Source organism: Astatotilapia calliptera, chromosome 13 (genome assembly GCF_964374335.1).
Source record: "Astatotilapia calliptera chromosome 13, fAstCal68.1, whole genome shotgun sequence".
Classification (NCBI taxonomy): Eukaryota; Metazoa; Chordata; class Actinopteri; order Cichliformes; family Cichlidae; genus Astatotilapia; species Astatotilapia calliptera.
Genome location: NC_137434.1, coordinates 30,773,300 through 30,799,798, shown reverse-complemented (window position 1 = coordinate 30,799,798; position 26,499 = coordinate 30,773,300). Strand labels below are relative to the sequence as shown.

The 26,499-nt window shown below is 42.9% G+C and overlaps 1 protein-coding gene across 3 annotated transcripts; it reads right to left on the bottom strand.

The window, feature by feature from the left end:
- Positions 1-1,646: 1,646 nt before the first annotated feature.
- Positions 1,647-26,078, bottom strand: LOC113034800 (polycomb group RING finger protein 5-A). 3 transcript variants are annotated; one of them, XM_026189850.2, is made up of 10 exons: positions 25,293-26,078; positions 20,351-20,434; positions 19,459-20,186; positions 18,507-18,603; positions 18,051-18,106; positions 15,832-15,891; positions 14,306-14,481; positions 13,930-14,028; positions 12,075-12,164; positions 1,647-2,103 (listed from the first exon to the last, which is right to left on the bottom strand). In XM_026189850.2, the coding sequence occupies exons 3-10, from the start codon at positions 19,571-19,573 to the stop codon at positions 2,056-2,058; spliced, it is 741 nt and encodes a 246-aa protein (XP_026045635.1). In that variant the 5' UTR covers positions 19,574-20,186; positions 20,351-20,434; positions 25,293-26,078; the 3' UTR covers positions 1,647-2,055. The 3 variants fall into 3 exon arrangements, with proteins under 3 accessions (XP_026045635.1, XP_026045637.1, XP_026045636.1); XM_026189852.2 differs by lacking the exon at positions 25,293-26,078 and adding an exon at positions 24,404-24,630; XM_026189851.2 differs by lacking the exon at positions 20,351-20,434.
- Between the last annotated feature and the right edge of the window lie 421 nt (positions 26,079-26,499).

The following is a 26,499-nucleotide window of genomic DNA, read 5'->3' as shown; positions in this document are numbered from 1 at the left end:
TGCCACCCGGGGACCCTCCGCACCGTTTCACTCCTTCGGTGCTTCGCTTGGTGGCCCTCCCTCATCAAGGATGTCCGGGAGTACGTAGCGGCCTGTTCAGTCTGTGCTCGGAACAAATGTGTCAATCAACCCCCCTCTGGTCTCCTTCAGCCCTTGCCTACGCCTGGCCGCCCCTGGTCCCACATAGCTGTCGATTTCGTCACAGGCTTGCCACGTTCGTCAGGTAACTCTGTCATTTTGACTATCGTTGACCGTTTTTCTAAAGCGGCTCATTTTGTCGCCCTCTCCAAGCTTCCCACGGCCCTGGAAACCGCCCGGCTCCTGACAAAGCACGTCTTCCGTCTCCATGGCATTCCGGCGGACATAGTCTCGGACAGGGGGTCGTGCGGGTCCTTCTCCGCACGGCTGAGTGGAACAAGCGCCTGGCGGACCGCCGCAGGACCCCGGCGCCTGTTTATGCGCCCGGACAGGAAGTTTGGCTGTCGACCCGATTCGTTCCGCTGTGGGCAGAGTCTAGGAAACTGTCCCCTACCTTTATCGGTCCCTTTGTGATTGACTCTCTGGTGAACCCGGTGTCGGTCCGCCTTAAGCTGCCCCGGACCATGCGGATCCATAATGTCTTTCATGTCTCTCAGGTGAAGCCCTGTCTTTCCAGCCCTCTGTGCCCTCCTTCCGGGCCCCCTCCACCCGCCCGGGTCGTTGATGGCCTTCCGGCCTTCTCCGTCTCGCGCATCATGGATGTCAGGCGCAGGGGGCGTGGTTTGCAGTACCTGGTTGATTGGGAGGGCTATGGCATTGAGGAGCGGTCTTGGGTCCCGCGTGCGGCCCTCCTGGACGGGGACATGGTGCGGGCGTTCCATGCCGCTCATCCTGGGAGGCCTGGGGGTCGCCGGGTGGCTCCCGTTGGGGGGGGGGGGTACTGTCACGGCCTGGGGGTTCAGCTGGTCGCTGATCAGCTGTCTCCCCCTCTTTTTCTCTAGTCCTCTCTCTCTCTCTCTTCTCCGCTTTCTCGCCAGGGCTGAACTCATTATGGGTTCACGCCCTTGGCCCACGCCCTCGGAGGAAGAAACACCTGTGCCTTATCAGTGTGGTATTTAAGAGGGGAAGCAACGGCTGTTCTTCGCTGGATCGTTGCGAGAATCGCATTCCCTGGACTGTTCCCCGGGTGTGCGAGTGGATTCGTGTCTGGATTGTGTGGAGTAAGACGAGCGTGTTCCCCTGGATTTTCCCCGGAGCCCTGCCCCCTTCACCTTTTGTACATAGCACTGCCTCGCACCCCCTTGTAAATAGCACTGCCTCATATCTGTGTATATACTCTCTCTTTGGACATTGTTCTACAATAAATTTCCTTGTGTGCATCATCCCCGGAGTCCAGCGCGTGAGTCCACCCCGTACGCCGTGACAGAATCTCTCTGTCGGATCAACAAAGGTTAGTTTAAAAAGGCTTTCCAAATGAGAGGCGGAGCTAAACTTAAAGGGTCACTAGTTAACTCGGTGCTGATACTTGTGTTTGAGCAAAGACCTCTTAGTGATACCCGGTATCAGCTCCATATGAACCATATGTACACACACGCTGACCGTTCTTTAACCACAAGCTGAGATAGTGAAGCAGTCAAACCGCAGATTCAGACAAACACAGCCGCCAGCAGTAGAAAATCAACATTTATTCTACAGTTAGAGTTAGACAGGCAAAGAGGAGATATGGTCATACTTCATTTCTGATCCGAACAGCTCTTTTAGGCACAGGGACATACATTTAAAAATATCATATATTATAGCATATATTATTCTATGTAGCATAAAAGCTCTTTAACATAACAACGTAAGCACTTCATCATTGGCTGTACAAAAATACATTTAAATTTCTCTCTTTTTCTGCATATGGTTGGCGTGTGTATGTGTGTGTGTGTGCGTGTGTGTGTATGTGTAGTTTATTCTTGGAAATGCAGATGTTCTTAATGTCTTGCTTGCTTTGTATGGATGACTGTGTGTGTGTGTGTGTGTGTGTGTGTGTGTGTGTGTGTGTGTGTGTGGTCCTCTTCTTGCACTCGTAGTTCAGCCAAAGTCGATGCGTGGCCGGTACTCGAGTACCATGGGATATGTCTGAAGGAGACAGAAACAAGAGAAACTGTTTCAGAGAGACACGATCGATGGTTTGTTCTTTACACTGTAAACTTAAGCACACTTCAGAGGACGATGCACACTGCTGCTGCTGCTGAACGAACAGGAATCATCGGAGAAACGGCGCTGCGAGGAGCTGCTTTGTGCCGGTTCATCTAGTGAACGCACCTTTACAGAGCTTTGTAAAAGGTGCAGGAACAGCAGTCACAACAATAACACATACTTTCACACTTGTTACAGGAATTAAATAAGAGGTGGTTTGAAATGCACACACACACACACCGCCTCTGAATGTAATGCAGTTTCTATTAAACTGTCCCGGATCCACCTGGCTGTGCTCTGCAGCGATGGAGGAAGCCTGAAGCAGAAGAACATGGTTCAAATCCAGTGTGTACTTTTGTGTCTTTCATATCTGTCGCAGGAGCATCCATGGAATTTGTTCAGGTTTTAAAAACAACATCGGCGCTTTAGGAACAGCAGATTTTTCTGTGACTTAAAAAGTCAAAAATACAAAGTGATTGTTTTCAGCAAGGATGCAAACCTGCTTGGTCGAGGTGCCGAGCAAAGACGAAAAGAAAGAACATGATATCGTGAATCCTGCCCTCAGGTGCATCATGATGTTACAGGAGAACTCAAATATTCAAATATCTGCAAACTGATGAAAAAATACTGCCAGCTCGCAGAATTTGAAACTCCTAGGTGACTTCCTTCTCGGGTTATCACATTCACAAGATTTTCTGAAAACTTGACCTCTGACCCTGAGGTCGGCGTCACTGAGAGTATTTGTAGATGCACCAGTGGTATCAACTTGAAAATCAATTATCGCGCTCACAAAGTTGGGTCATCCCGCCTCCCGCCCCGAGCCTTTCAGGTCGAGGGGTAAAAATGATGAGCGTGCCCACCTGACAGGCGAACTTAAGACACTTTATATGAAAACTGTTGGCTCGTCCCAAAGACCCAGTTTTCATCGCCAGCAAAGATCCTCCAGAGAAATTGATGTGATGAAGAGAACTGATCGGCCCGTTAGAGGGAAAAAGTTGTCGTTCTGCAGCTCCTCAATACATCAACATTTTACTAGAACTCACAACACTGCAGCACCAGAGAGACAGGACTTCTATGCCACCGGCAAAATAAGCAGATTAGATCCAATAGGTTTTGTTCTCTATGTGCAAACGCATCAACGAGTAGCAATCTCTGCAGCTTTAATCCCAGCTGGCCTCAGGGAAGCTGACCTCTCAGCCTCTTTATGGGCTTCTGGTCCATGTGCTATCCCTCCATCACTGAGGTTAAATAAGAAAGTTGTCATTCCTGACAGATACATACATTTCTGCCTCTTTCAGATGATGTGAGCTACCCTTTTCATGAAACATTCAAAAAGGAAAAAGTGTTTGTGTCTGAGCAGCTGCAAAGCGAAGAGGGAGTCTCCTGATTCTGGAGTCTGTCTCCTATTTTTGGCAGCTCGAGGCTGCTGGTGCAGCAGAGTGCAGCTCCTGTCATCTCCCTCTGCATTTTGCTGTATCATGCCTCAAAAAAAAAATAAAAAAATAAAAAAGAACACTGAAGCCAATCTAACAGCTCTGTCAGTGTGCATCTGCATCTGCATCTCTGACACTCTTTCACTCAGCATTTCTGTCCCCATACAGTGCAATTACACTGCAGAAATACATACGCTGTGCTGAGTCTGCAAGGTTGTTCCAGCCCGGTCTCACAGCTAATCATGAAATCATCACAATATAAATCCATCAATCTACATGTTGATCGATAAATTGCTTTCAGACGGTTTCTCCAGTGAGAAGCTCCCACTTGATTTTCATACATTGTGCTTGAAGCTGATGGCATGTCTGAAGATTCCTAATATTTAACATATTTAACATAACATATTTACCAGAAAGCTGTAATAATTTCATGTTATCTTGTTGTAGATACTTATGTCTGAATGCAACCAGAGTGAAAAACCAGACAATATCCAGGATCCACATCATGTGTGGATCAAAGATAAGACCTTGTTAACCCAAAGATGGATGCTTGAGACCGACACTGTTATTTATTCAGGACAAAGACTGTAAATGTAAAACTGGCACTCAGACCTGGGGTCAGTCAAAGCTGAGTTCCACCGTACCATCCTGAAGCGTGTGAAGGTCATTCAGTGGAAACACCTGCCCTGCTCATCAGATTTGCCCCCCTGAGACTGAAATTCTGCTCTCAGACACACTGGAGAAGCTATCACATCACAGATCACAAAGGTTCATTCTCAGAGCTGAACTTCCAGGAAACAAAGTGACAACTGCAGACCTTCAAATTAAGGTCAGCAAAACATTAGGCAATAATCATTTGCTTTGCTAAATATTATAATCTTATTGTAACCTGATTACTCACTGGCATAGACACCATGACAGAACTTAACTCTTTTCCATCAGGGATTTCCTAAACCAGCCCAACACCAACCTTAACTCTGACAGGACAAGCAGCGTCTCCACTGTCAGAGGCAGTGATCACCCTAAGCCAGGGGTGGCGAACTCCAGTCCTCGAGGGCCGGTGTCCTGAAACTTTCACACGTGTCCCTGCTGCAACACACCTGAATAAAATGAGTAGGTCATTACCGAGACTTGACTGCATGCTGAGGTGGCAACCCCCAACGCTACTCAAGTAAATATAAGCAAATGTAAGTGTTTGGAAAATGTACTTCTAAAAGTACTTTTATTGCACCATGTTGATTATCTCATGAGCTGCTGTAACATGAATCAAATGGCTGAACTGCCATTGAGCTACTTGCTAATGAGCTACTAATTGTATTCAGGTGTGTTGCAGCAGGTTTCAGGACTTCGAGGGCTGGAGTTTGAACCTGTACCTCAGGCCACGGGTGTCAAACATAAGGCCCAGGGCTGAAGACAAGCTGGCGAAGACTCCAACCTGCACCAGTGGATGGCTTCGGAAAATGTGAAAGATGACATAAATTTTGGACTTTTTACAGTATTTTTGCTTTCCTGCTAATACAGATCTTCCACATGGTCATTCTTACTACAACAGAGTAATAGATTTCTATTACTTTTTTATACATACACTACTTACAATTGAAGCCTAAAGAGTTATGCTGATAGATGTTTTTACTACAGCAATATTTCTTTATCATGTAGAAAACCTGAGACATGCTGAGAAACTGTTCTTTTCCTTATATTCCAGTCCAACCCACATAAGATCAAAGTAGGCTGCATGTGGATGTAAAAGAAGTTTGGGCAATTAGGCAAAATAATCTTTAATAATCATTCTTTGTGGAAGATCTTTTATGGAGGAGGTGCAGTATGTAACAATAAGAACAGCAAGAAACAAAAGATAATTGTTTTATTGGGAGTATTTTGTTTTCATAATCTTTAAAATCATATTGATAATTGGAATCTGAATATTTGCCCAGTTGGAGCTGAAGTGGGAAACGACCCAGTTTCAATCAAGGATGGTTTTTGTTTTTTGGGTTCGTGAACTTCACGATTGCATCTAATGTGGCTTCAAATGGGATGAAACAAGTTTCTTTAAATAGTTTAGAAACTCTTTGATTTATAATGTGTCAGCCGACCACTCTGCAGACCTACATCCCAACATTAGGATCATGACACTCAAAGGAACTACACATGGTGAAACTCACATGTGCTGCCATCGAACTACAGTTGTTTCTGTGTTGCTCCTCACTGTACCACATGGACAGTGTATTAAATACTAAGTAATAATGCTGTGTCTATTTTTAGGACATTTTGGTCCGATGCCTTCTTGTAATTGAATATACCAGGAGATTTATTTCTGCACTACTGCCCAGTAGGGCACCTCTGCAGTTTTATTTTAGGTGTAAGAGACTTTTCCAAGAATAAATTAAGTTCTTATCTCTGCTGTTCCGGTACAGATGCCTCCTCTGATCCAAGGTCTAAGACATCACAGGTGCTAACCCTAATCCTATATTTTGGAGAAGGCCCAAGCTCACTCTTTTTTGTTAATAGCTTTTAATGTGTGTTTGTTAGAATGACTATTTTCTTTTCTCCAAGACTTTAGAGAACAATTTCATGAGAAAACAAGATGACATATCCTCTGATTGCTCAGAATCGGAGTTACGGTTAGTGCTGGGTCATCACCGTCACCTCAGAGGGTTAATATCGTCCCACAACAACACAAAGTTGAGGCAGTCAGATTTCTTTCTGCTGTAAACTTTCTTTAGAGTCCAAACGGTGGGGGCTGTGAATAAGCTCAGCTTTTTCTGGATGCGGAAAACATGCATGAAGATGTTTGAGGAATACGTTTTGAGTTTCACACTTGAGTTCCATCATTCGGCCCAAATGCTTCCCTGCTTCTGCACGCACGGTGCCAGCTCTCGAAATGTGCTTTAACAAGGTGAATTGATTGCAGGAGAGATGGAACGTCTGCGTTGCAGCTTTAGTCTGTGACTCTACCCGACCCCAGAAACACATTTTGCGTTTGCTATTTTAAAAAAACGGCAAACACTTTTCTAAATATCAGAGCCAAATTCCAGATCTGGAGCAGCTGTGTTTAGTCATCATGACTCAGAGACTGGACGTCTGTTGTTTGGACACTTTATGTGGACAGTTCTTCGCCATCACCATCTGCCTCTCCCCGTCTTCTACTGTTAAGACTTTGATCACATGACACAACACACTGATTTTTGATTCTTGGCCAATTGTACACCACAGATGAGTTTTGCATACTTTTAGGTGCAGTTTAACATATTTTTCCAACTTTAAGATTCTAAGATTGGTAAATATGCAAAGTGCTTTAGATTAGCATGGTGCTTTTCATGGATTTAAAATCCTTTAATAAAGCGCTCTAATTCCTTGTAGCGCGCTGTGGATAAAGATTAGCCGTTGATTAATAGTGTGTGACTTGGTGCCTTCATATAGTCCAATCTGACTCATTTAAACAGAAATGAACCAGAGTAAGCAGAGATTTTAGTGCTTAGCAACATAATTAAATACCATTCGTTAATAACAGACATCAGTGCGTGTACATTAAGAGTATTTTTCGTAAACGTTTTTCAGTCCTGTGTTTTTAAAAGTCACCACGGTGGCAGTCAGAAAGCGGTTTCCTGACTTAATGACATCCCGGGAGGTTACAGATTGATTTTCCTTTGCTCCCGTGTGAGCGGATCCGTCCTGACCGGCCTCTAAATCGGAGGGAGAAAATGAAGCCGAGCTGCAGAGTTGTCAGAAGGATGAGACTGATGAATGGCTCGTATCTTTTTTTCTGTCCGACTTCTGCCTCCATTCCCGACTCTGGCGCTTTGTATCCATCTATCTCGCTCTCGCTGTCATCCCTCTCCTTAACCAGACAGGGTTCAAACAGGATTCAAAAATAATTTCTGGCTGTTTATCCTCATGACTCACCAGCAAGGGCATAAATAATTCTGACGGACAGACTTCTGTCTGTTGTTGTGGAGCATCGGGGCGGTGGGCAGAGGTGAGATAGAAAATGTGGCTCCTGATGTCATGTGAGAGGTTTTCCCTCAACATGTTTTCTTTTTACATTTGGCTTGAATGCTTTCAATTTCTGAGCGCTGACCTGGAGTCAGTGTGTATTCTGGGGATACTCCAAGTGTTTTATTTCACTGTGGAATATTTTGAGCTCCACGTCTAAATGTTTTCAAAGAGATTAAATAGTCTGATTAAACCACTGATTAAAGCTGAGCTAAAAAGGACAAAAAGTGATTTGATTTAAAAAAAAACATTTTAAGAAGGAAAAACGTTATTTGAACTAAACTACGATCAGTGACAACAACCTAACTGATAACTGACACGTAGCCTGGTTTTTCACAGTCCTTACTAGGATGGGATACTGCGACTGAGTCATCTGAGGCCCATGTTATGCTCTCCCTGGTCTGTTCCCTACAATATGTATTTATGGATGGTAAGTCTATGAGAATTTAAACTGTAGTGTCCTCTTCCTTTTTCCACAGTTGCTTTGCCTCTCGTTGCTCTGTTTGTGTGTTTGTTTTATCAATCTTTAAAGTATCTTGATGCACGCTCAATCATCCAGGTAAGTAAATCTCCAAAAGTTGATTCTGTTCATCTGGACGTAGCGTTTTGTGGGAGAAACGTTTCATCCAAGTGACTTCTTCAGTGTCAGCTGACTGCAGGTTTCCAACCTTAGAAACAGTACATTTGCATAATGACTGAAACCAGTCCGCTGAGGAAACAAAGGGCTGGGAGGTCAGTTCCTTAATCTTAATTATGCAAATTCTCATGACCATTGATCAACAACCACTGATCAATGGCCATGAGTCCCATTCACAGAGAGTTGGGGAATGGCTGCACAGCATTGTAAGATGGTGACAGATGTACCCTTAGGCCCCCTCCTCGATTCAGAGATGGTCTTCCCCTGGCATCATCTCATCATCACCGTGCCTTATATAAACTTTAACTCATTTCTCCATGTGCATGACTTCTGTCATGGACCAACCAGCCTGCCTCTTGTCTTCCAGTTCCTTCGGTCTCCCTGCTTTGGACTGGCTTTCCAGATCCATTAACTCTATCAAATCCACACTTGGTCCCACTGCATCTAGCACTTTTACTCAGGACTCATGGGACGGACGACATTCACTTAGCTCTTGCTGCTGAAACGTTGCGTGCAGGTGGACATTTTTAAAGGGTGACGACATTTTAACCAAGCGGTGATCTTTTTCTAATCCTTCCAAGTGATTTTACTGCCTAAACCTGAGTGGGTTTAGTAAGAAGGTGTGAAGGAAATAAAAAAAAGTTAATTGGAGACATAATTTACGCTGCTGGCAAAGTACTCGTGCCTCTACATCCAGACTGTATCACACCTTATGACACATAGACACAAATCAATAAATATGAAAGCAATAGAATGAAAAACGGTGTTCAGGTAAGTGAGGGAGAACTTCACGTCCATGAGCATGAACCTTTTCTTCTTTTGGCTGCTCCCTTTAGGTGCCTCATCAAGTATCGTGAGGATGAGTTATGAAACGAGTCCTGCCAAAGTACTCAAAACCACCTTTGTGGCAGTTCCTGTATCACCGAGGCCACATTTACTACACAGAGACTCACAGTGGAGACAGAGGGGAGACCACCAAGTGCTTTGTGATGACTGGTAAATAAGCACTGGAACAGGACTGACCGAAGAGATTAAGTATCCTCACTCTTATCTGTGGTTTCAAGATGTTTTCAGTAAAAGTTTACGTAACAGAAAAATCTTTTTTGTTCTACTTGCACTCTCCAAAGCAGCACTCTTTTAATGATTTGTTTAATTGTCCTAAATCCTGTAATAACCATGTGTTCATAATCTGTGCGGATAATTCGCCATATGGGAAAAAGGCCCAGATGGAAAAAGACGTGACCTGCAATTCTGACAATCTGTGCACAATAAAACAGTCTGTAACATTAGTAAAGAAGACGGATGTCCAATCAAGCTGGATTAATAGGTTCAAAAAAGCTGCGTTGCTGGAAAATAAAGCAGCAGAGACGCCATCTTCCTCAGGGTTGGCATGTGCTGAGTTTAGACTGGATCCGAATTCTGCTGGGACTCATTTAAAGTTGACTCAATGCAACTTTGGCCTGCGTAGCTTTCCGGTCACAGTGCGACACGATTATATAATGAGAAGGAAAAATAATTCTGTTTTCTTTTCCGTCCTCTCTGACTAGTCAGTGAAACAGATCCAAAAAAGACATTTTAGCTCAGCGGCAGGCGGACTTTGTAGAGGACATGATGACACTCAGCTGGAGCTGAAAAGCTACACGCTTAATAAGTTTGTCATTTCATACTGACTTCCTTCCTGCTGCCTTTCCTTCTCAGTTCCACCTGACCCGGTATCTGAAGCGTCTTGCTGTGCCAGCTGCCTGCACTCATTAGTTACCATCCAGAAATGGACGGGAGCTTTCAGTAGCAGTAGAAGTTCATGCAAATACTCACCCGTGCAAACAGATACACAGCCACTCATGCACAAGTCAGCACAATTACTGTAGATCAAAGGCAGACACACTGGCTCGCTGAACCGTCACAGGACTGATGACCCTGAAGCCCAAGGCTGAGAGTACCAGCACGTTTCAGAGTGACAAGTCCTGCTTTGTGTGTGTGTGTGTGTGTGTGTGTGTGTGTGTGTGTGTGTGTGTGTGTGTGTGTGTGTGTGTGTGTGTGTGTGTGTGTGTCAGTTAATGTACATCATGACATCGGCTTTTTTGGAAGCATTTTAAAGCATTCCTATTTTCAAACTAAATAGTCAAAAAAAATCAATAAAACAAAGGCCTTAAAATTTGATTTTTTACATTTCCTGTAACTTTGCTGAACATATTTATGTTAAGCCAGGTATAAAAATAAGATTTACTTTTGGAAATCACCATCTATTTCTGCTTCATGTTACTTAATACATGCACCTCTAACCATAACCTGTGGCAATAAGAATATACAGGACTGTGCAAAAGTTTTAGGCAAGTGTGAAAAATGCTGTAAACAAAGAAAGCTTTCAGAAATATAAGTGATTGTTTATTAACCCCAAATGTATTCTGCAGCAGGACAACGACCCCAAACACACAGCCAAAGTCATTAAGAACTATCTTCAGCGAGGAAGAAGAAGAACAAGACGTACAAGAAGTGATGGTACGGCCCCCACAGAGCCCTGATCTCAACATCATGGAGTGTGTCTGGGACTACATGAAGAGACAGAAGGATATGAGGAAGCCTACATCCACAGAAGATCTGTGCTTAGTGCTCTGAGATGTTTGGAACAACCTACGAGACGAGTTCCTTCAAAAACTGTGTGTGTGCCTAGAAGAAGGCAAAGGGTGGTCCCAGCAAGTATAGATTTGATTTAGATTTCTCGTTTGTTCTTTTACTGCATTTTGTTGATTGATGAAAATAAATGATTAACATGTTTTTCTCACTTGCCTAAAACTTTTGCACAGTATAAATTTTGTTTTTAATGAAATTCTTCTTCCACACATCAGAAACTTCTTTCCTTCCTTTTTGTCTTTCTCCAAAACATCAGAGGTTCGGCCTCACAGAGCTAATCTGCCTTTTTCAGCAATATTCACCTGGGAACTATCGAAACCACAAATCAACTCTAATGCCTTTTAGTGGATCTAAACTGACACAAAGCTTTTCCTTTGACACTGCGCTGTTTACGTCTAATCAAATCAATCCAGCATTTATTAAATAAGTGAATTATGGCTTTTAGCCACATGTTAAATAAGCCAAATTTCAAAAAGCAGATAATGTTACCTGTGTTATCAACATTATACAAGTCGTGTTATTTTGCATATAAGAGCTGCATTTTGGTGAGCCCTAACCTTAGAGAGGTCTCTGACATCCTGGTGGTAAGAACGTGACCTAAAAACAACCCCACTGTCTCCTCTTGTAGATATAAAAAAGGCTGTGAAGAAGAAATATACCTTCTTATGCACAAAATAAATGTGGTGCACAGAATCTCTTTTATCATCAGTAATGCGTTTCCTGTTTTGACTGTCATTACTAAGCATCTGTTAAACATGCAGATATGACTGACTTCACTTTGCAAAGTGACCTTAACAAAAACCAAACAGGATGCAGAGTAACCCCGAGCCTCTAAGAGGAGATGGACGTGGTTCAAATTTAGCAAACAGAGGTAAAGATGAAATGTCGAAATGTTACATGAGAGGCGAATCTTTTATTCAAACCGGGCGTCTCTTGAACATCAGTATTCTGTACCAACACCATAAATTTATGTTGCAAAAAGTCTCGAGTTTCCTTTTTCACAATCTGACACCTCTGAACAGAAATGCTCCTTTGGAAAAGCATTTCACACTGAATATACAAGTCATTCAACCAGGACCGCATGCTTTCACTAAAGTGCATGAATGCATAAGATTCACAGACGCACGCGTGCACGCAAACATTTCCTGCAGCGATGCATCTACACACGAAGATGCAAACACTCACACATGAACAGGAAGTGAACGTGACAGCCTTACATTCTCTCCATGTAGCCTCCATCGGGTCATGTAGATGAACTCGAGAGTGTGATCTCTGCCCATGATCTCTCCGTTACACAGAACATCCAGCTGCAAACAAAAGAAGGAAAATACATAAGAAGGACGCTTTGACAAGTCCAAAACAAACACAAACAGCTTTTAACGAAGCGGTTACAGTCACAAAGTTTTGCCCAAGCTGCCTCCCAGACAGAGAAGGTGACAAACGAAAACAAAAGCTGAGCTCTCACTTCTACGAGAGATGAAAGGAGAGGGGAAGTTCACTGTGGTGGTGAGTGGGAGGCTTCTCTGAATATGTGAGTGTGTAAATGAGAGTGTGTGATACCACTTTTAGCTCGGCCTGCTCCAAATGTGGAAGCTAACAGTTTCTTAATCCTTTGCTAAAGCTGGCAGATGATAGCATAGCTTGCATGGAATATTAATGAGCATCTGGCTACGAACTGTTAACCTGGTCAGAGTTTGGCTTCATATTTGACCACATGCTGTTTCTCTGCTGTTTTAATGCAATCCACTAAATCTTCATTATGTTGAACTGAACTCTCCAGCATTTTGCACTTTATATGTAACACAGTACAGCTGTTGGTTAAACAATTCAGAGTTATGCTACCAAATACATGCATCATTTTCCTTTTTATACAATGGAATTTCAGCATGTTGCAACTTTAACTTTTGTGCCTGCACTGCATTTTTTAATGATATCCAACCGTATTTTTATACAGTACTGAATCACAACAACAGTCGCCTCAAGGCGCTTTTTATTTTAAGGTAGACCCTACAACAATACAGAGAAAACCTCAAAAATCAGGTGACCCCCTATGAGCAAGAGCTTTGGTGACAGTGGGAAGGAAAAACTCCCTTTTAACAGGAAGAAACCTCCAGCAGATCCTCGTCAGAGACAGTCAGCCTCTGACAGTCAGACTTCACACCCTGAATGTGTGACAACACCTGTACCGTCAGGTCCCACTAACTGTAGTAGAACTGTAGTAGTTCAGAACTAAAACAGATCTGTGATGTGGCTGGAAAGCACCGCATTTCAGCATTTCTTTGAATTACAGTGGGCTGAGAAGAAGACATCCATGACTCTATGCACCACAGATCCAAAGAGTGGACCCTAGTCTCTCAGAGGGAAGCCATTTTTGTGGTAACTCTTGTGTTTATGTGTACAAAGAAAAAATGAAAATGTGCGTGAAGACTGTTTGAGCAAAGTAATAATGTGAGGTACAGTTAGGACAGACATCTCCTAAAAGGTTCCCTTAGATAAAGAGGTCCCTACACTCTAGTCAGCCCTCCCAAAGTAGTGAAGAAAGTAACTTCATTACATTATGAAGTAAGTTTAACCCTGTAAATATTCAAAGTGGAGTGATTTTTGCAACTCTGGCCATAAAGAAAAAAAACCCCATGATTTCATTTATTTTTTTCCAGGAAGCCAAATTAAGCCTCTAAAAGTGTCAGTTTGCCACTGTAACGTTTCTTTGCTCTGTTTGAGATCTATGGTGAAAGCTCAGAAACTCAAGTGCAGGTGGTCAGAATGGGACTGAGCACTTGCAGGAGTGCTGAAGGTGCTCCAGAAGTGCACGGGGAGATGACCCTGAAGGGGAGACCAGTCAAACTCAAACTCAAGTATGATTTTTGCCTTTTATGGGCAGAGCTGCAGAGCTTTATGACCATCACTGCTCAACATCCAACAATCAAGCCCCACGAAGGTAATCCTACCGATCAACCGAAAACTTGAAAGATAACTCTGAGTTTGTGTGGTTAAGTAAAGAAAAACATGCCTTTGAATCATGACACACATATTTTAATGAATGAAAACAGGAGGACAGAGTGTGCTCCATACCTCGTAGGAACTCGGCAGCTTTAGTTTAAGACTGAGAAACTTCTTAATTGTTCCCACGGTGACTCTACTGGAGCAGCGGATGAACCTCTTCATCAAATCCTAATTGGATGAGAGAATAACTCTTACACACTGATTTAATGAGGCATAATTGCAGGTTTTTAAAGGAAAAGACATGAAAACACAATTACATCTTTACAGGGGATTATGCACCAAGCACCCGTGAAGTTTGGAAACATTACCAACACATACAGCAGCAAAGAAATGGAATACCCTTTTACATCATAGAGAGGACCAAAACAAGGTGATATTGTGTTTCAATGCCTGTACAAGTATTTAATATTTCTTAATTAAAGGTTATATGTAAAATAACACACACCGTGACCGTGCTCTCCCCCGACGGTCCTGTGTTGCGTAAGCAGTCCAGGCAGATTGCGATCTGTGGGTCACTCCTGTGATAGTCGTCATCGCCGGCACCGTCCGCCTCATTGCCTCCACCATCACCAGCGTCGCCTCCAGCATCGGGGACCCCGAACCGTGGACACCTCAGGTTTTCTACAGGCAGGTTAAGGATGTTAGTTGTGGATAAGCTGCATCGCTAAAACTCTGGGCCAGATGATCAACCACAATATTCAAGTCTAGCCTTTGATCGGTTTTCAACTGTTCCAGTTATTACTTGTTACATTCCCACATGGAAAAGATATATATAAAAAAGATAGATATAAATCTTAGTTTGTATCTGTCTTGTGTGGAACTTGTATGAAAAGCATACAAGAGTGAAAACAGATATAAGATCCCTTGAAAAATTATATAAATGAAACTTGTATGTTTTGGATACTTCCTAAAACAATATATGAAAGTAATGAGAAAGGGGCCGCTTTCACGAGTAAATCATATAAGCCTTCTGTGATTCACTATATGAATAGGCCACATCTTATGCAAGTCTTTTATAAGTTTTTACTATTTCTTTTCCATATGGGTTGTTTCTCTTTAACTTGAACCTGATGCATTGGTGCATTGGTCAATGTCTGTAAACACGAGCTCTGTTTGCACTGAAAAATGTGGTGAAGGGGGGTACGAAGTCTGACAAGAAAATTCCCTGCTGATGTATCAAAACTTGATAAAAAATTCCCCCCTTCTTTACAGAGCTTCTTCTCTAATAATGAAAGCAAGCGTGCAGACATTCTGAGTAAGATGCAACAACCACAACTGGCTTCCTTCCTCCATGGCATGGTTTTTTTTCCTTTTTGCCAGTTTTAAAGAAAAGGTGTGAGAGGCACAGAGGCGACGCAGCCACCCGTCCCCCTACATGGCAAATTCTTTACACTGCATATGACAGTGTTCCTATTTCAGTCATCTCCACCCACTCTAATACACGAGGTGAGAAATCTGTGACACAGTGGAAATCTCCTGTAATTTAATGGAATTCTAATGTGTTTTATTTGAAATGACAGCGTAATTATATTTACCTACTAATACTTACAGGTAGGTACAGTTCAAAAAGGGGGTAAGAAGTCAGGTTTTTATAAATAAAAAAACAAAGAAATAATTATACTGTAAGTCAATTTTAGTCACGTGTGTAAGTAATTTGAAGTAATGTGTCATTTTACATAAAGCATGATTAATTTTAAGTACAGCGTAATTGTAAGTAGTGTGTCATTTTGTGTAAAAACAAACAAAATTTCCCAGTCTTACATCATAGGCACACTGTACTTTTCAATATTTATATTTAATGAAATAAATAAGTAAATAATTATTCTAGAGTGCCTACTTTATGTATTTGTATAACTGCATTCAAATTTATAATAAAATTAATTTAATTACAGGGGAATTACACCCCTGGCTGCGGGCTTATTATGAAGTGTTACTGTTACTATATAAAGGGTTTTGTTGGGTCCAGCTTACCTTGGCCATTTTCTTTGGGCTGGTTCTTCCTCCAGAACTCGAGCTCTTGCTGTTCCTCTTCTAATTTACAGGAAAAAACAAAAGTAGAATGAAGTATGAAGCAATCATAGAGACTAAATCCATCAGAAGAGGATGGGTGATTCTAACATCGCGGTTACTGAATTCTGTCTACGCTGTGTTAAGAGTCTGGGATCAAACAGCTACATTTCTCCTGTACTAAATTTAGACTTTTGTTTTTCATAAAACTGATTCACTGAAGCTCCTAGGAGGAGTTTAACTAAGCTTACAAAACTATTTTACTTGCACAATAAAAGCTTTTCATAGCAGACAGTTGGCCTTTAACAGCAGGAAAAGCGGGTGTAATTAATAACAATAACAATGGATTGGTTATTCCAGCCATTCCAGTGATACAAGGACCTCCTCCAAAAAACAATGCAGCCTCTTTTCTATGCATGCTTTGACATGTCAGAACGACTGCTGTGAAAAAGGTCAATATGCTGTCTTGCCATAAGAGAAAATGAGCCACTTGCACCAATTTTAAAGCTGCTAGAGAGAAGAAAAGCTGGGAATGTATTTATTTTAAGTCTCTGCATTTCTCCTGGACACATCAAACCGAGCCCTGCTGTGATGTGCTCATAACTGCTATAATTAAAGTTAGCTGTCAGCCTCAAAGGGCCATTTTATCACTCAATTGAAGCGTATTCTAACATCTCAAACACCCTTCATTAAGGACAATTTGCTATATTGGCTCTTCCCACACCGGGAGTTGAACCCAGGCCGCCTGGTACCAGACAGTGGTCACTGTTGTGTTATCACCAAAATTTACAGGCACCCTCATATTCATATCTCCTCAAAACAGCCTGGAAGTCTTCTTCTAATTCCCTTTTGACAGCCCATTTGTCGCCTCTTAATCTGACGTGACACCTTCACTTTTTACGCTGGCCAACAGACCAGTTTTGCTGCCTCTGGTTTAAATCCAGATCCAGCAGATCCAGATCTGCTTTGATGTCTGCTGAGCGTTCTGAACATTAGCCAGACAATGCACTCGGGCCACCAGGGTGAAGAGCAGGTAGCATAATTGGAGACACTGGTAAACTTCACTTGTGCTTACGTTGTATCGCTAATTCTCGATGCTCTTTGTGACCTCTGGGATTTTTTTATGTCGAGTAGAATTTCCAGGCATGATTTCCAGCTTACTAGCAACAGGGACAACAAAACTCCTATCTTCTTCCTGTCTTTGTTGCACATTTAAGACGTCAGTGGGCCTGGAGACTTCATACTCAGAATCTCTTAACACCTAGACGGTAGTTCACCATCCGGATAGAACAGCATTGTAACGTAAAGCTCATTATTATTTACTGTGAACAGCAATGCTGTGCTTGTACCATCACCATCTACATGACAGATAAAAACCAAAACCCTTGTCTGCTGTCCACAGTCTTCTCTCTGTAGACCATACGAGAGGATTCATAGGACGCTGACTTTTACACCATTTGGCCGAGAGGCCCGAAAGCTACAAAAATATATGACGTTTGTTCCATCGTTCTGCTGCCAGAGTGCTCTATCAGCTGAGGTGAAGTTATGGAGCAATAAAATTATAGTGCCATCACCACTTTAGTTAGACATGTTGACTTGGCTTCCCGTTGGCCTTGCCACAGAGAGAAGGCTGTACATCTTCATCTAGTTTTAAACGTTTGAGCTTCCACCTCTCTGGAAATAATGTGATGCTGACAAATGATTGGTTTGTCCACATGCGACTGGCCGTAAAAGTGAACCTTAGGTCAAAAATGTCCAACTTTACAGCAGAAATGAACATGTTTACAGACTAAAGAGAATGAGTATTAGAGAAAAATCAAATTGAAAGGGGACAAAAGTAAGCAAGATATGTCTAAAACAATGACAGCGATAATTGCTGCTGCAAATTAAATTCTGAAAAGTTACAGTTTTAGTCTTTTGGAAGCATTTCTGATGGTGTACTGTAACTCTTTCCTTTTTTAAACTGCTTTCAATCCACCAAGACGCAGCATCATGTTTGCTAGAGTGCATGCTGGAGGCAATTTGTGCATTTCATTAAAACTGGTTGCAAGCCTTAGTCTTCCAGTGATTTGTGTGATGGGAGTGCTGTAAATTCTTTTCCCGACCTCCCATGAATAGTCACATAATTTAACACCGACTGCAAACTGAGGCGACAGATTGATGAAACCATCTGGCAAACTCACTTTCTCTGAGTCCGGGTACCAGCTTGAAAATGATCTCCTCCAGGGTGTTGTCTAACCTGAGAATATGACAGTGAGAAGGAGGTGGAGGGGATGATGCATTGGGGGATAACAAGAAATTAAAGTAGGCAATAGAAGTTAAATGGTGGAGGTGAAGGGAGCGATCAGGTGAGGTCAAGCAGGAATAAAAGTTTCCAAAGGAGAGAATAGAAGAGAGAAAATCAGTAGCTCGGGCTGTTGAAATACACACAAAAGCAAAATGTAGAAAAGTACAATTGAATAATGGAAACACAACAAGAAGTTCAGAGAAGAATGAAACTCTTAAAACTGTCATTTACAAAACTTTGCAGCTCTTTCAAGATTAAATAAAAAGAAATACAAAGTGTCCAACATGCGAATGACAGGAAAAAAAAACAGATAAAGTGAGAGAAGAAAAACATGTTATGTAGCCAAAGTTACCTGAGCATCTCCAGTGGGTTGGTCTCATGGACCTGAATGCCACATTTAGGACAGTCATTGCTCTCCTCAAAGTGCTGCACAATACAGCTCTTACAGACTGCAAAAGAAATATATTCAAAATGAGCTTCTGCTCTAGGTTAAGGCAGGTAAACCCATCTTTTAAAAGGTCATTCAGAATAAAAGAGAGAGAGGCAGAGAAATGAGCTGTTCATCTGTGAAACCATCATTTTGCCTTGTCATTGAGGTTTTTTTGGGGCAGCATGTTGGCTTGCCTTGTTTCGAGCTGATATTTCAGCTTTCTAAACCACTGACAATCACCAGGTTGTCACGATCTGCTGCACACTCTCAAACCGCCCAAACTAGTCTCATGTTGAAAAAGGGGAAGCCTCCAAATCTCTCTATGAAAAAACTGAAATCCTGCAGTTTGAACTTCAGACTTTGTCGGCGTTTTAGTGCCGACATCGGTTCCGATGCTTCACAGCTCATTTGCCTCATTCACCTTGCTCTACAATTTCACATCCACTTCAAATAGTCTGTCAAAGTAGAATTTTACTGGAACTATGGTAGCTGTAATTCTGGGTTTGAAAAACAGGAACAGCAAGAAGTGACACTGTGTTTGAAGCTTCTAGCTTTCTGTAGGAGTCTCTGCTCTAACACTTGCAGCTGGGTACATTTGCTCGCATCAGTGGTAACTTACTTATTAATTAAGTCTGACATGAGCATGACACCAAGGCGGATCAACAGTTTGAACATCTGTACTTTTCTTCATTTCACACCTGTCATACACAGTAGCTGTACTTTGACTGAGCCCTGCCCTGCTTCTTTACGGCTCTTTAAAGTTTGGTCAGGGTTACGTGTAACCTTAGATCGGTCTGGGTTTGGTCCCACTACCTCGATGGATTTTCACCCCTACTGTCACCTCTGTGTGTTGCTGCGTGTTATTTTGACTCACATGTGTGCAGGCACTCGGTGACTGTGGTCGGTTTAATCAGGTAACCTCGACACAGGTAGCAGGTGATGAAATGGTTAAAGTCTCTGACCAAGTGCTTCCTTCCCGTACCGGACATGTTTGGAGGGCTTTCCCTGTTTTTGCCAACAGTGAGACACCAAACAGAAGATGGAAAATATCCCCTTCTAGCTTTAGAAGGCTCAGACGTCCATTTACAACAGTGAGAAAAGGAAGACTTTTCCAGTTACAGACAAATACTGCCTGCTGCACTTCAGATGTTTGTAGATGAATTGTGTGTAAAATCCACCGTGTCCAGGGTAGTACCTACAAGGTACCTACACCATCCACAACTGATATGAGATACGAGATCCTACTGTGTAAAATCCTGCTCCATTCTTGAATTTTGCAGTCAGTCCTTGTTTAGGAATAACTCCCACTGATATTTTATTCCATCTTCCATGAACCATAATACTCCAAATGAACAGAAAATACAAAAAGCTCGTCCAGATGATGTGATCCTGTTTCAGGCACAGAACTCCCAAAGAGCGGGCGTCACGTCTTCCTCCCTGACTTTGGTAAAGTGACCTTTTTAATCCATGGAGCTTCCCAGGTGAGCTACAGAGAGTTCAGAGTCTTCTGCATAATCAGATTGTTCACCATTGGTGGCGTTGCTGTGGTCTTTACTCTTGACGCGGACAGCGTAATGATCCTTTAAGTCATGATGAAGTAACCTAAAGAAAATCAAAAACAAAAATTAATGTTGGGGGGGAAATGTGTCGATGGATTTGAAAATAGTGCTGTGCAAAAGTTTTAGGCAACTTTTTTAAAATCATGCAAATTCAATCTGCAGAAGGACAGCGAGCCCGATTATGCAGTCAGAATCATGAAAAAGGACCTTCAGAGACTTCAAGAACCAGCAGTCCTGCAACGGATGGGACAGTGGAGCTCTGATTAGAAACCGGATTGACTTTAGGAAAGCCTAAAAGAAGAAGAACAGTTTTAGTGCTGTAAACTTTTCCAGAAATCTCCACCTATATACATCGTAAGAGGAAAGAGCTTGATGGCTTTAACAGACATCTTCAAAAATTCTAAACAAAATAAAGATAATATTAAAATAACCCAAATTAAATACTTTCAAAGGACGAATCTTCACACAAGATACAACGCAATACCTAAAGCGGTTGAAATAAAAGCAGCTGGACTTCTTTTTGGTTTGTGAAGACGCTCTACCTCTCATCCAAGAGTCCTTCCATATTCACAAACACAAGAGAAGCGATGCTGCCTTTATCTTCATTTCAAGCCCTCAAGACTAATAAAGACCAGGATGACTGAGAACCTGCACAAACACAATAAAACGATGTATGAAAGGAACTGAGCAACTTGCGAAAGCTAGTTGCTAGGCCTTAAATCAGCCTTCAGTTATTCTACACACAGTTCCTAACTGTGAATTTAACCAGTTGGTTTCTCACCCACCAAAGGGTTAGGGTTTGGTCTAACCTTACATCTTATCCTGTGTTTTGAAGAAATTCAAAAGGAAAAATAGATTTCCTTTTTTCTATTTGATGGTTATGTTCACTTGACATACAGTTCTACCACATTACTCCTCCAGTTAACCCTGTGCAAGTGGTTTTTGGCCCTTGAGGGTCTGTTTACACTTTTCTTTTGTTGGTTTCCTCTGTCTGCCTCATTTGGTGTCAGGACTCTGTGTGCGGCAGGCGGAGGTGAGGATCCAAAAGCAGGACTCGTGAAGCCAAATGTCAACAGAAAACCACAGCTTTATTGCTGGCAAAGCACAAAACATGAACAGAACAACGAACACTGAGAACCGGCAACACACAGGTATGACCTGATGGTACAACACGACAGAGAGCACAGGAACACACAGGGCTTATATACACAGGGAGGTAATCAGGGAATGAGAAACAGGAGGGAGACACAGCTGGGAGAAATTGGACTAACGAGACAGGGGAGCAGTAGAACTGAACACACTCACATGAGACACAGACCTTCACAATAAAACAGGAAACAAGAACCCACTAAACAAAGACGCAGACAGAATATAACACATGCAACTCAAACAATACATGAAACAACAAATCCTTAAACACGGATAAACAGAAACAAGAAACTAATAATATCTATCATCATCATCACCACCACAAGCACTACAAGCACTACAAGAGAATAAGAAAACAATCCATAATGCAAAAACACACCAAAATAACTGAAACACAGATTCATCATAAAACCCAACAAAGCACCAGAGAAACATAAAGAACAATCCATCATTGAAAAAAAAACCCAAACCATAACAACTCAAAATGCTGGGTCAAACTGACCCAGAACCGTGACATTTGGTATTTAGAATTTACAATGCTCAGTATCTATGACATATGACACAAATGACACCTGACATTTGAGAAGCAGCCATCATTTGTTTTCAGTTCCTTCTATAGAAAATGAGAAGTTTTTTTTAATCTGGTAGCTACGAAGTTCCCCATACAGTAAACTAACCCCACTTTATTAGGGCTGAGTGTTTAAGAGAAGCCTGTCGTGTGTTGACTGTTGACGGAACATGTGACTCAAAATGTGACTCAAAATGTGGTGAAAACAAAAACCTCACCAAAGGTGAATAATCTTAAATTGGTTTTATGGGACTAATAGCTTCACCTTACTTTTGTCCTTGTGAGTCATTTCTCATTGGTCTTCAACGAGATGCGAGTCAGAAAAACACGATTAAGTCACAGTTTCTGATAAGTTCATAAATCAGTATTATAACGCTTGGGTACATACAGATATCAGTACAAGCAGTAACTTAAGTATTCCCACACTTTAACCTTTATAACTACCTCTAACCATAAACCTTGAAATGTTTCTTCTTTCGTCTGTACTTTGCCATAATCCCCTGAGGTTTAAGTCATCACTGATGATGATCATAACCCTTTGTAATAAGAATAGTATGTAACGATTCTCAAGTTATTCTCAAAGCTTGACATTGATGGGACAAATAGGGTTAGGGCTCGGGTTGGGGGCTAGGGGTTGGGTACCACCCGAAAGCTAGCCTAATGATTAACTCTAACTCTGACCCCTCATCTTCTCTGCCCTAACCAGCTTTCGATGAGGCTCATGTGGTGCTGCTTTTCAAACACCCACAGAGCCTGGAGTGGAGCTCTTCTGCCTCATCTGGATCTTTAATCAATGTTTCCTGTTTTCTGTTGTTTCTCCCTTGCACAACACCATGTAAGCAGCCTCGAGTGACCTGCTGGCCTCTACATGGCTGTTTCTTTATTACAAACTATTTTAAGTCAGTAGACTGAAAGAGGGACAGTCAGCAATATCCAGTCATTTCCAAACCATGTCTACAGTTGAGGATAGGTTCACATCTTTTGATAGATTTTGTCCCAATTTGCATATCCAAATGAGAAAGCTTATGATAGTAGAACTGTTAGGCTAAAATGCAAGCATGGGACTTTACTAGAAAAGCACAAACTTCTAGTTCAGCTGCCATCTTGTATTTGCACACTTAATAATGAATGTGGTTATCATTAACTAACAGTGACGTGATCATTCACCCAGCAGGACAGCTCTGACCTACATGCATCCATTTCTACTGCACTACCCCAACTATGAATAGCTAACCTCTCCAACTTGCCCCCATTCCATCCCCATTTTGATGGATCTGGCTGAATTTTGGCTTGCCTGCTTCAAATATAGACACCGAGCTGCATATTAATCATGTGGTGTCACCACAAAACCCACTCTGAAGTTTCATGTTTACTGTGGATACCCCCTTTTGTAAACAACTGATGGGTGTCAGTGCTGTGATTACAGTAAATGGCTGGTAAATCTCTCTGGATGTGAAATTAATCAGCATTTTCATGTCAGATTCATTCCCTTCGTTAACCACACAACAGCCACACAACATTTAAACAAAAATTATCATACAAATTACTGCATGAACTGTTTGCTTTGTGTGGGGAGGCTGTAGATATTTACCATATCCAGCACTCTTGTTCTTTCTGTGATGTTTGCCAAAAATTCACCTGATACATAATAACTGTCAGAGTTCAAGCGATTTTTGGTGAGGATAATAATGTTCAGGTGATGATTTGAGTTCAGACATAACTCCACGAAGGGTGGGATGGGTTTGTGCCAATTTAGAGGTATTACAGGAGACATGTGGCATATGAATGTGGCTGGAAAGCAAATGCTGATCAGCCACATTATTAAAACCATTCACTGGTTTTAATAATGTTGTTGTTGTTGTTTTACAGTACAAGGTTGGACGTCAACACCAACAATCCAGCAGCACCTGCTTCGCCTCACCTGGACCACGAGCACCGCCCCACACTGCAAAAAGCTGCTCAAAGTGCAATGAGCTAACCTTGCACTGAAACACTCCCACTCAGTATCCAGTAGTCAATAGAGCACTCGTGAGAGTCCCACACCAGAACCCGCGTGTCCCAAAGAACTCCAGGTTGAGAGTCCTGACAGGTCAGAGCTGTTTGGCGGTACTAGTGGGACCTGCACAGGATTAAACAGCTGGTTTTAATATCGTGACTGACTGCTCTGTGGGGTGGCTGTAGCTCAGGTGGTAGAGCAGGTCACCTACTAACCGGAAGGTTGGTGGTTTGAGCCCAGTCTGCATGCCAAATATCCTGGGGCAAGATACTAACCCCATGTTGCTCTCCGATGTATCCATCAGTGCGTGACTGTTAGATAGGAAGCACTTAGAAACAGCATAGGAAAAAAAAGTGCTTGTGCAAATGGGTGAATGTACAAGTTGTGTGAAGTGCTTGTTGTGCTCAGAGTAGAAAAGCGTGATATAAGAACCAGCCCATTTACCATCTGCAATTATTGGCATAACACAATTATGCCACATTTGTGTACAAGCATAGACGATATGGATGCAGCTTACTGACCAAGCTGACACCTGAGCCAATCTCACCTTTGGCTCAAAGACGGACGCAGTGAGCGTTTGAGCGCAAACTTTGGGCCCACCACCTGCACACACCCGGCTGTATCACACGATGTTACATGCGGCTGTGCTGCAGGGTCAGAACTGCAAAGAGAAACAACTGGACGACGTTTAGGAAGACGGTGACTCCTCGTCATCCCGGGTGCACTTTACCCTCACGCCGCTTCCTTCAGTTTGGAACCCGGACACACGGCTCAGGTGCTGCGTGTGCGTGCAGTGCTGGACTGAGGGAGCCCACTCGCTGCACGGACAAAGTCCACGGAGGAAACAGCGTGTACTCCACTCCACGCTCATCAGCGCGTCTCGCTTTTTGCTAGAAAAATCTCAAGTGCGCAGCTTAGAAATCCACCCGACGAGATTAGGAGCGCGCGCACGCGCACAGAGACGCGCGAGCGTTATTTATTCACACACACACAGAATCTGCTTATCTCATCGTTACGGCGCGTCACGGTCTACGTCACATTTGTCAAAACAACATCAATGGACGACACGCGCACATTGCAGCGACACAGTGGGACGTGTGACGCACGCGCGAACGCTCGCGCTCGCGCGTCGCAGCTTCTGCTCGGCGATTGCACACCTACGGTGCGCGGATCGCAGCGACGATAAAAGTTGCGGAGATTCGTGTCACGGCCTTAAACGAGGAGCGCCAGGCATACATTTGCGTGAACATACCGCGATCCCCGCATGTGTGCGCGACGCACTTTGCGTTAGTGGGGAGGGAGGGAGCAGGGGAGAGAAGGGGGAGGGAGGGACAGCCAGTAGCGTCAAAGTTTGGCTGAAACGTAACGCGACCGACGGCGGCTGATGGATTCTCCGTCCGCGCACAAATAATGAGCAGCAATAAGACATTACTCACCTCCGCGCTCACTTTCCCGTCGTCCCCGGAGTTACGGATGCCGCTGCTGGACAGGAATGTCCACCGTGACGCTGTCCGGTCCTCCGGTACGGTCTGCTCCGTAAACTGGGTGAGCAGAGAAACACGGAACTGGTCGGCTCGGATCTGCCCCAGTCCGCCCAGCAGAGAGGCAGGCAGGCAGCAGAGAGCAGCGGTGGGCGGGGAACCACCAGGCGAGCAGGCAGGGCTCGGAAACTGAAAGCAGTTGTGTAACTGAGTGGCTATTGGCCCACAACACGCACATGCACACACCGAGCCGCGGTGTGTAGCGATCAACGCCGCTACTCACTTTGTTCAGTTGGCCAGACCCGAGCGAGCGATGTGACTGCAGAGTTTATGCGTTAGAGAAAGAAACGTCCTGAAATCAGATCAGACACGTGCAGGTGTGTGCTGCCACAGAAAAACTGTTTGCTTCTTAAGGCAACATTTCTCACAACTTAATTATAAACACGAGTAAGTGACGAAATCCCAGTTATTAATTAACTCGGGTTATACAATAGACTGTATAAAATAGATGGCCATATTCCTCTGTCAGGTTTTTTTAATGCTCAACAGTTCTGGCATTTTGTGATAACTTGTAGTTTGGTGTGTTCGGGCTTCATCAGCACTCTGTTCTGGAAAGATAATAAGTTTGGGTAAATATACAGTCTCGTTGAAGAAGGAACAGCTGTCATCTGAATCAAGCAGGGAGACTAGACTACAGTCTCATGGTGTCTGTTTGACATGTTGAGGAGCAATCGTTGAAGTGTAAAGGACACACATAAAACACACACACATATACACAGTGACATTTTATGCCTTCTCCAGCATACTGTATATGTTATGGCCACAAGTTTGCATCATGGTGCTGATCCAGAATTCTATTATTAGTATTATTATAGTTTATCATTATTATTATTATAGTATTTTTTATTCCTAGTTCTATAATAAAAAAGTAATAAATATTAAATAATAGATTTATGATGATTCAGTTTGTTTGTTTATCCATTCACCGCTCAGTTCGTTCTCGCTCTGTCGTCAAGGGCAAGCACTGGTTAATGGTCATTATCACTGACCAGCATCTTCAAGTGGCCAAGAACCTGCTGGTGCAGGATGTGCACTACTTTGTGGCTCAGAGTTATGCATTAAAAGAAGGCTTTTCATGATGTACAAATCCCTGTTACTTACT

Bases quoted from the DNA above. Each gene is read 5' to 3' on its own strand.
- LOC113034800 (XM_026189850.2), bottom strand. From the start codon at position 19,573: ATGTCCGGTACGGGAAGGAAGCACTTGGTCAGAGACTTTAACCATTTC. The intron at 18,604-19,458 runs GTGAGTCAAAAT...TTTCTTTTGCAG, and splicing joins CACCGAGTGCCTGCACACAT to TCTGTAAGAGCTGTATTGTG. The intron at 12,165-13,929 runs GTATGGAGCACA...TTTTGTTTGCAG, and splicing joins AGCTGCCGAGTTCCTACGAG to CTGGATGTTCTGTGTAACGG.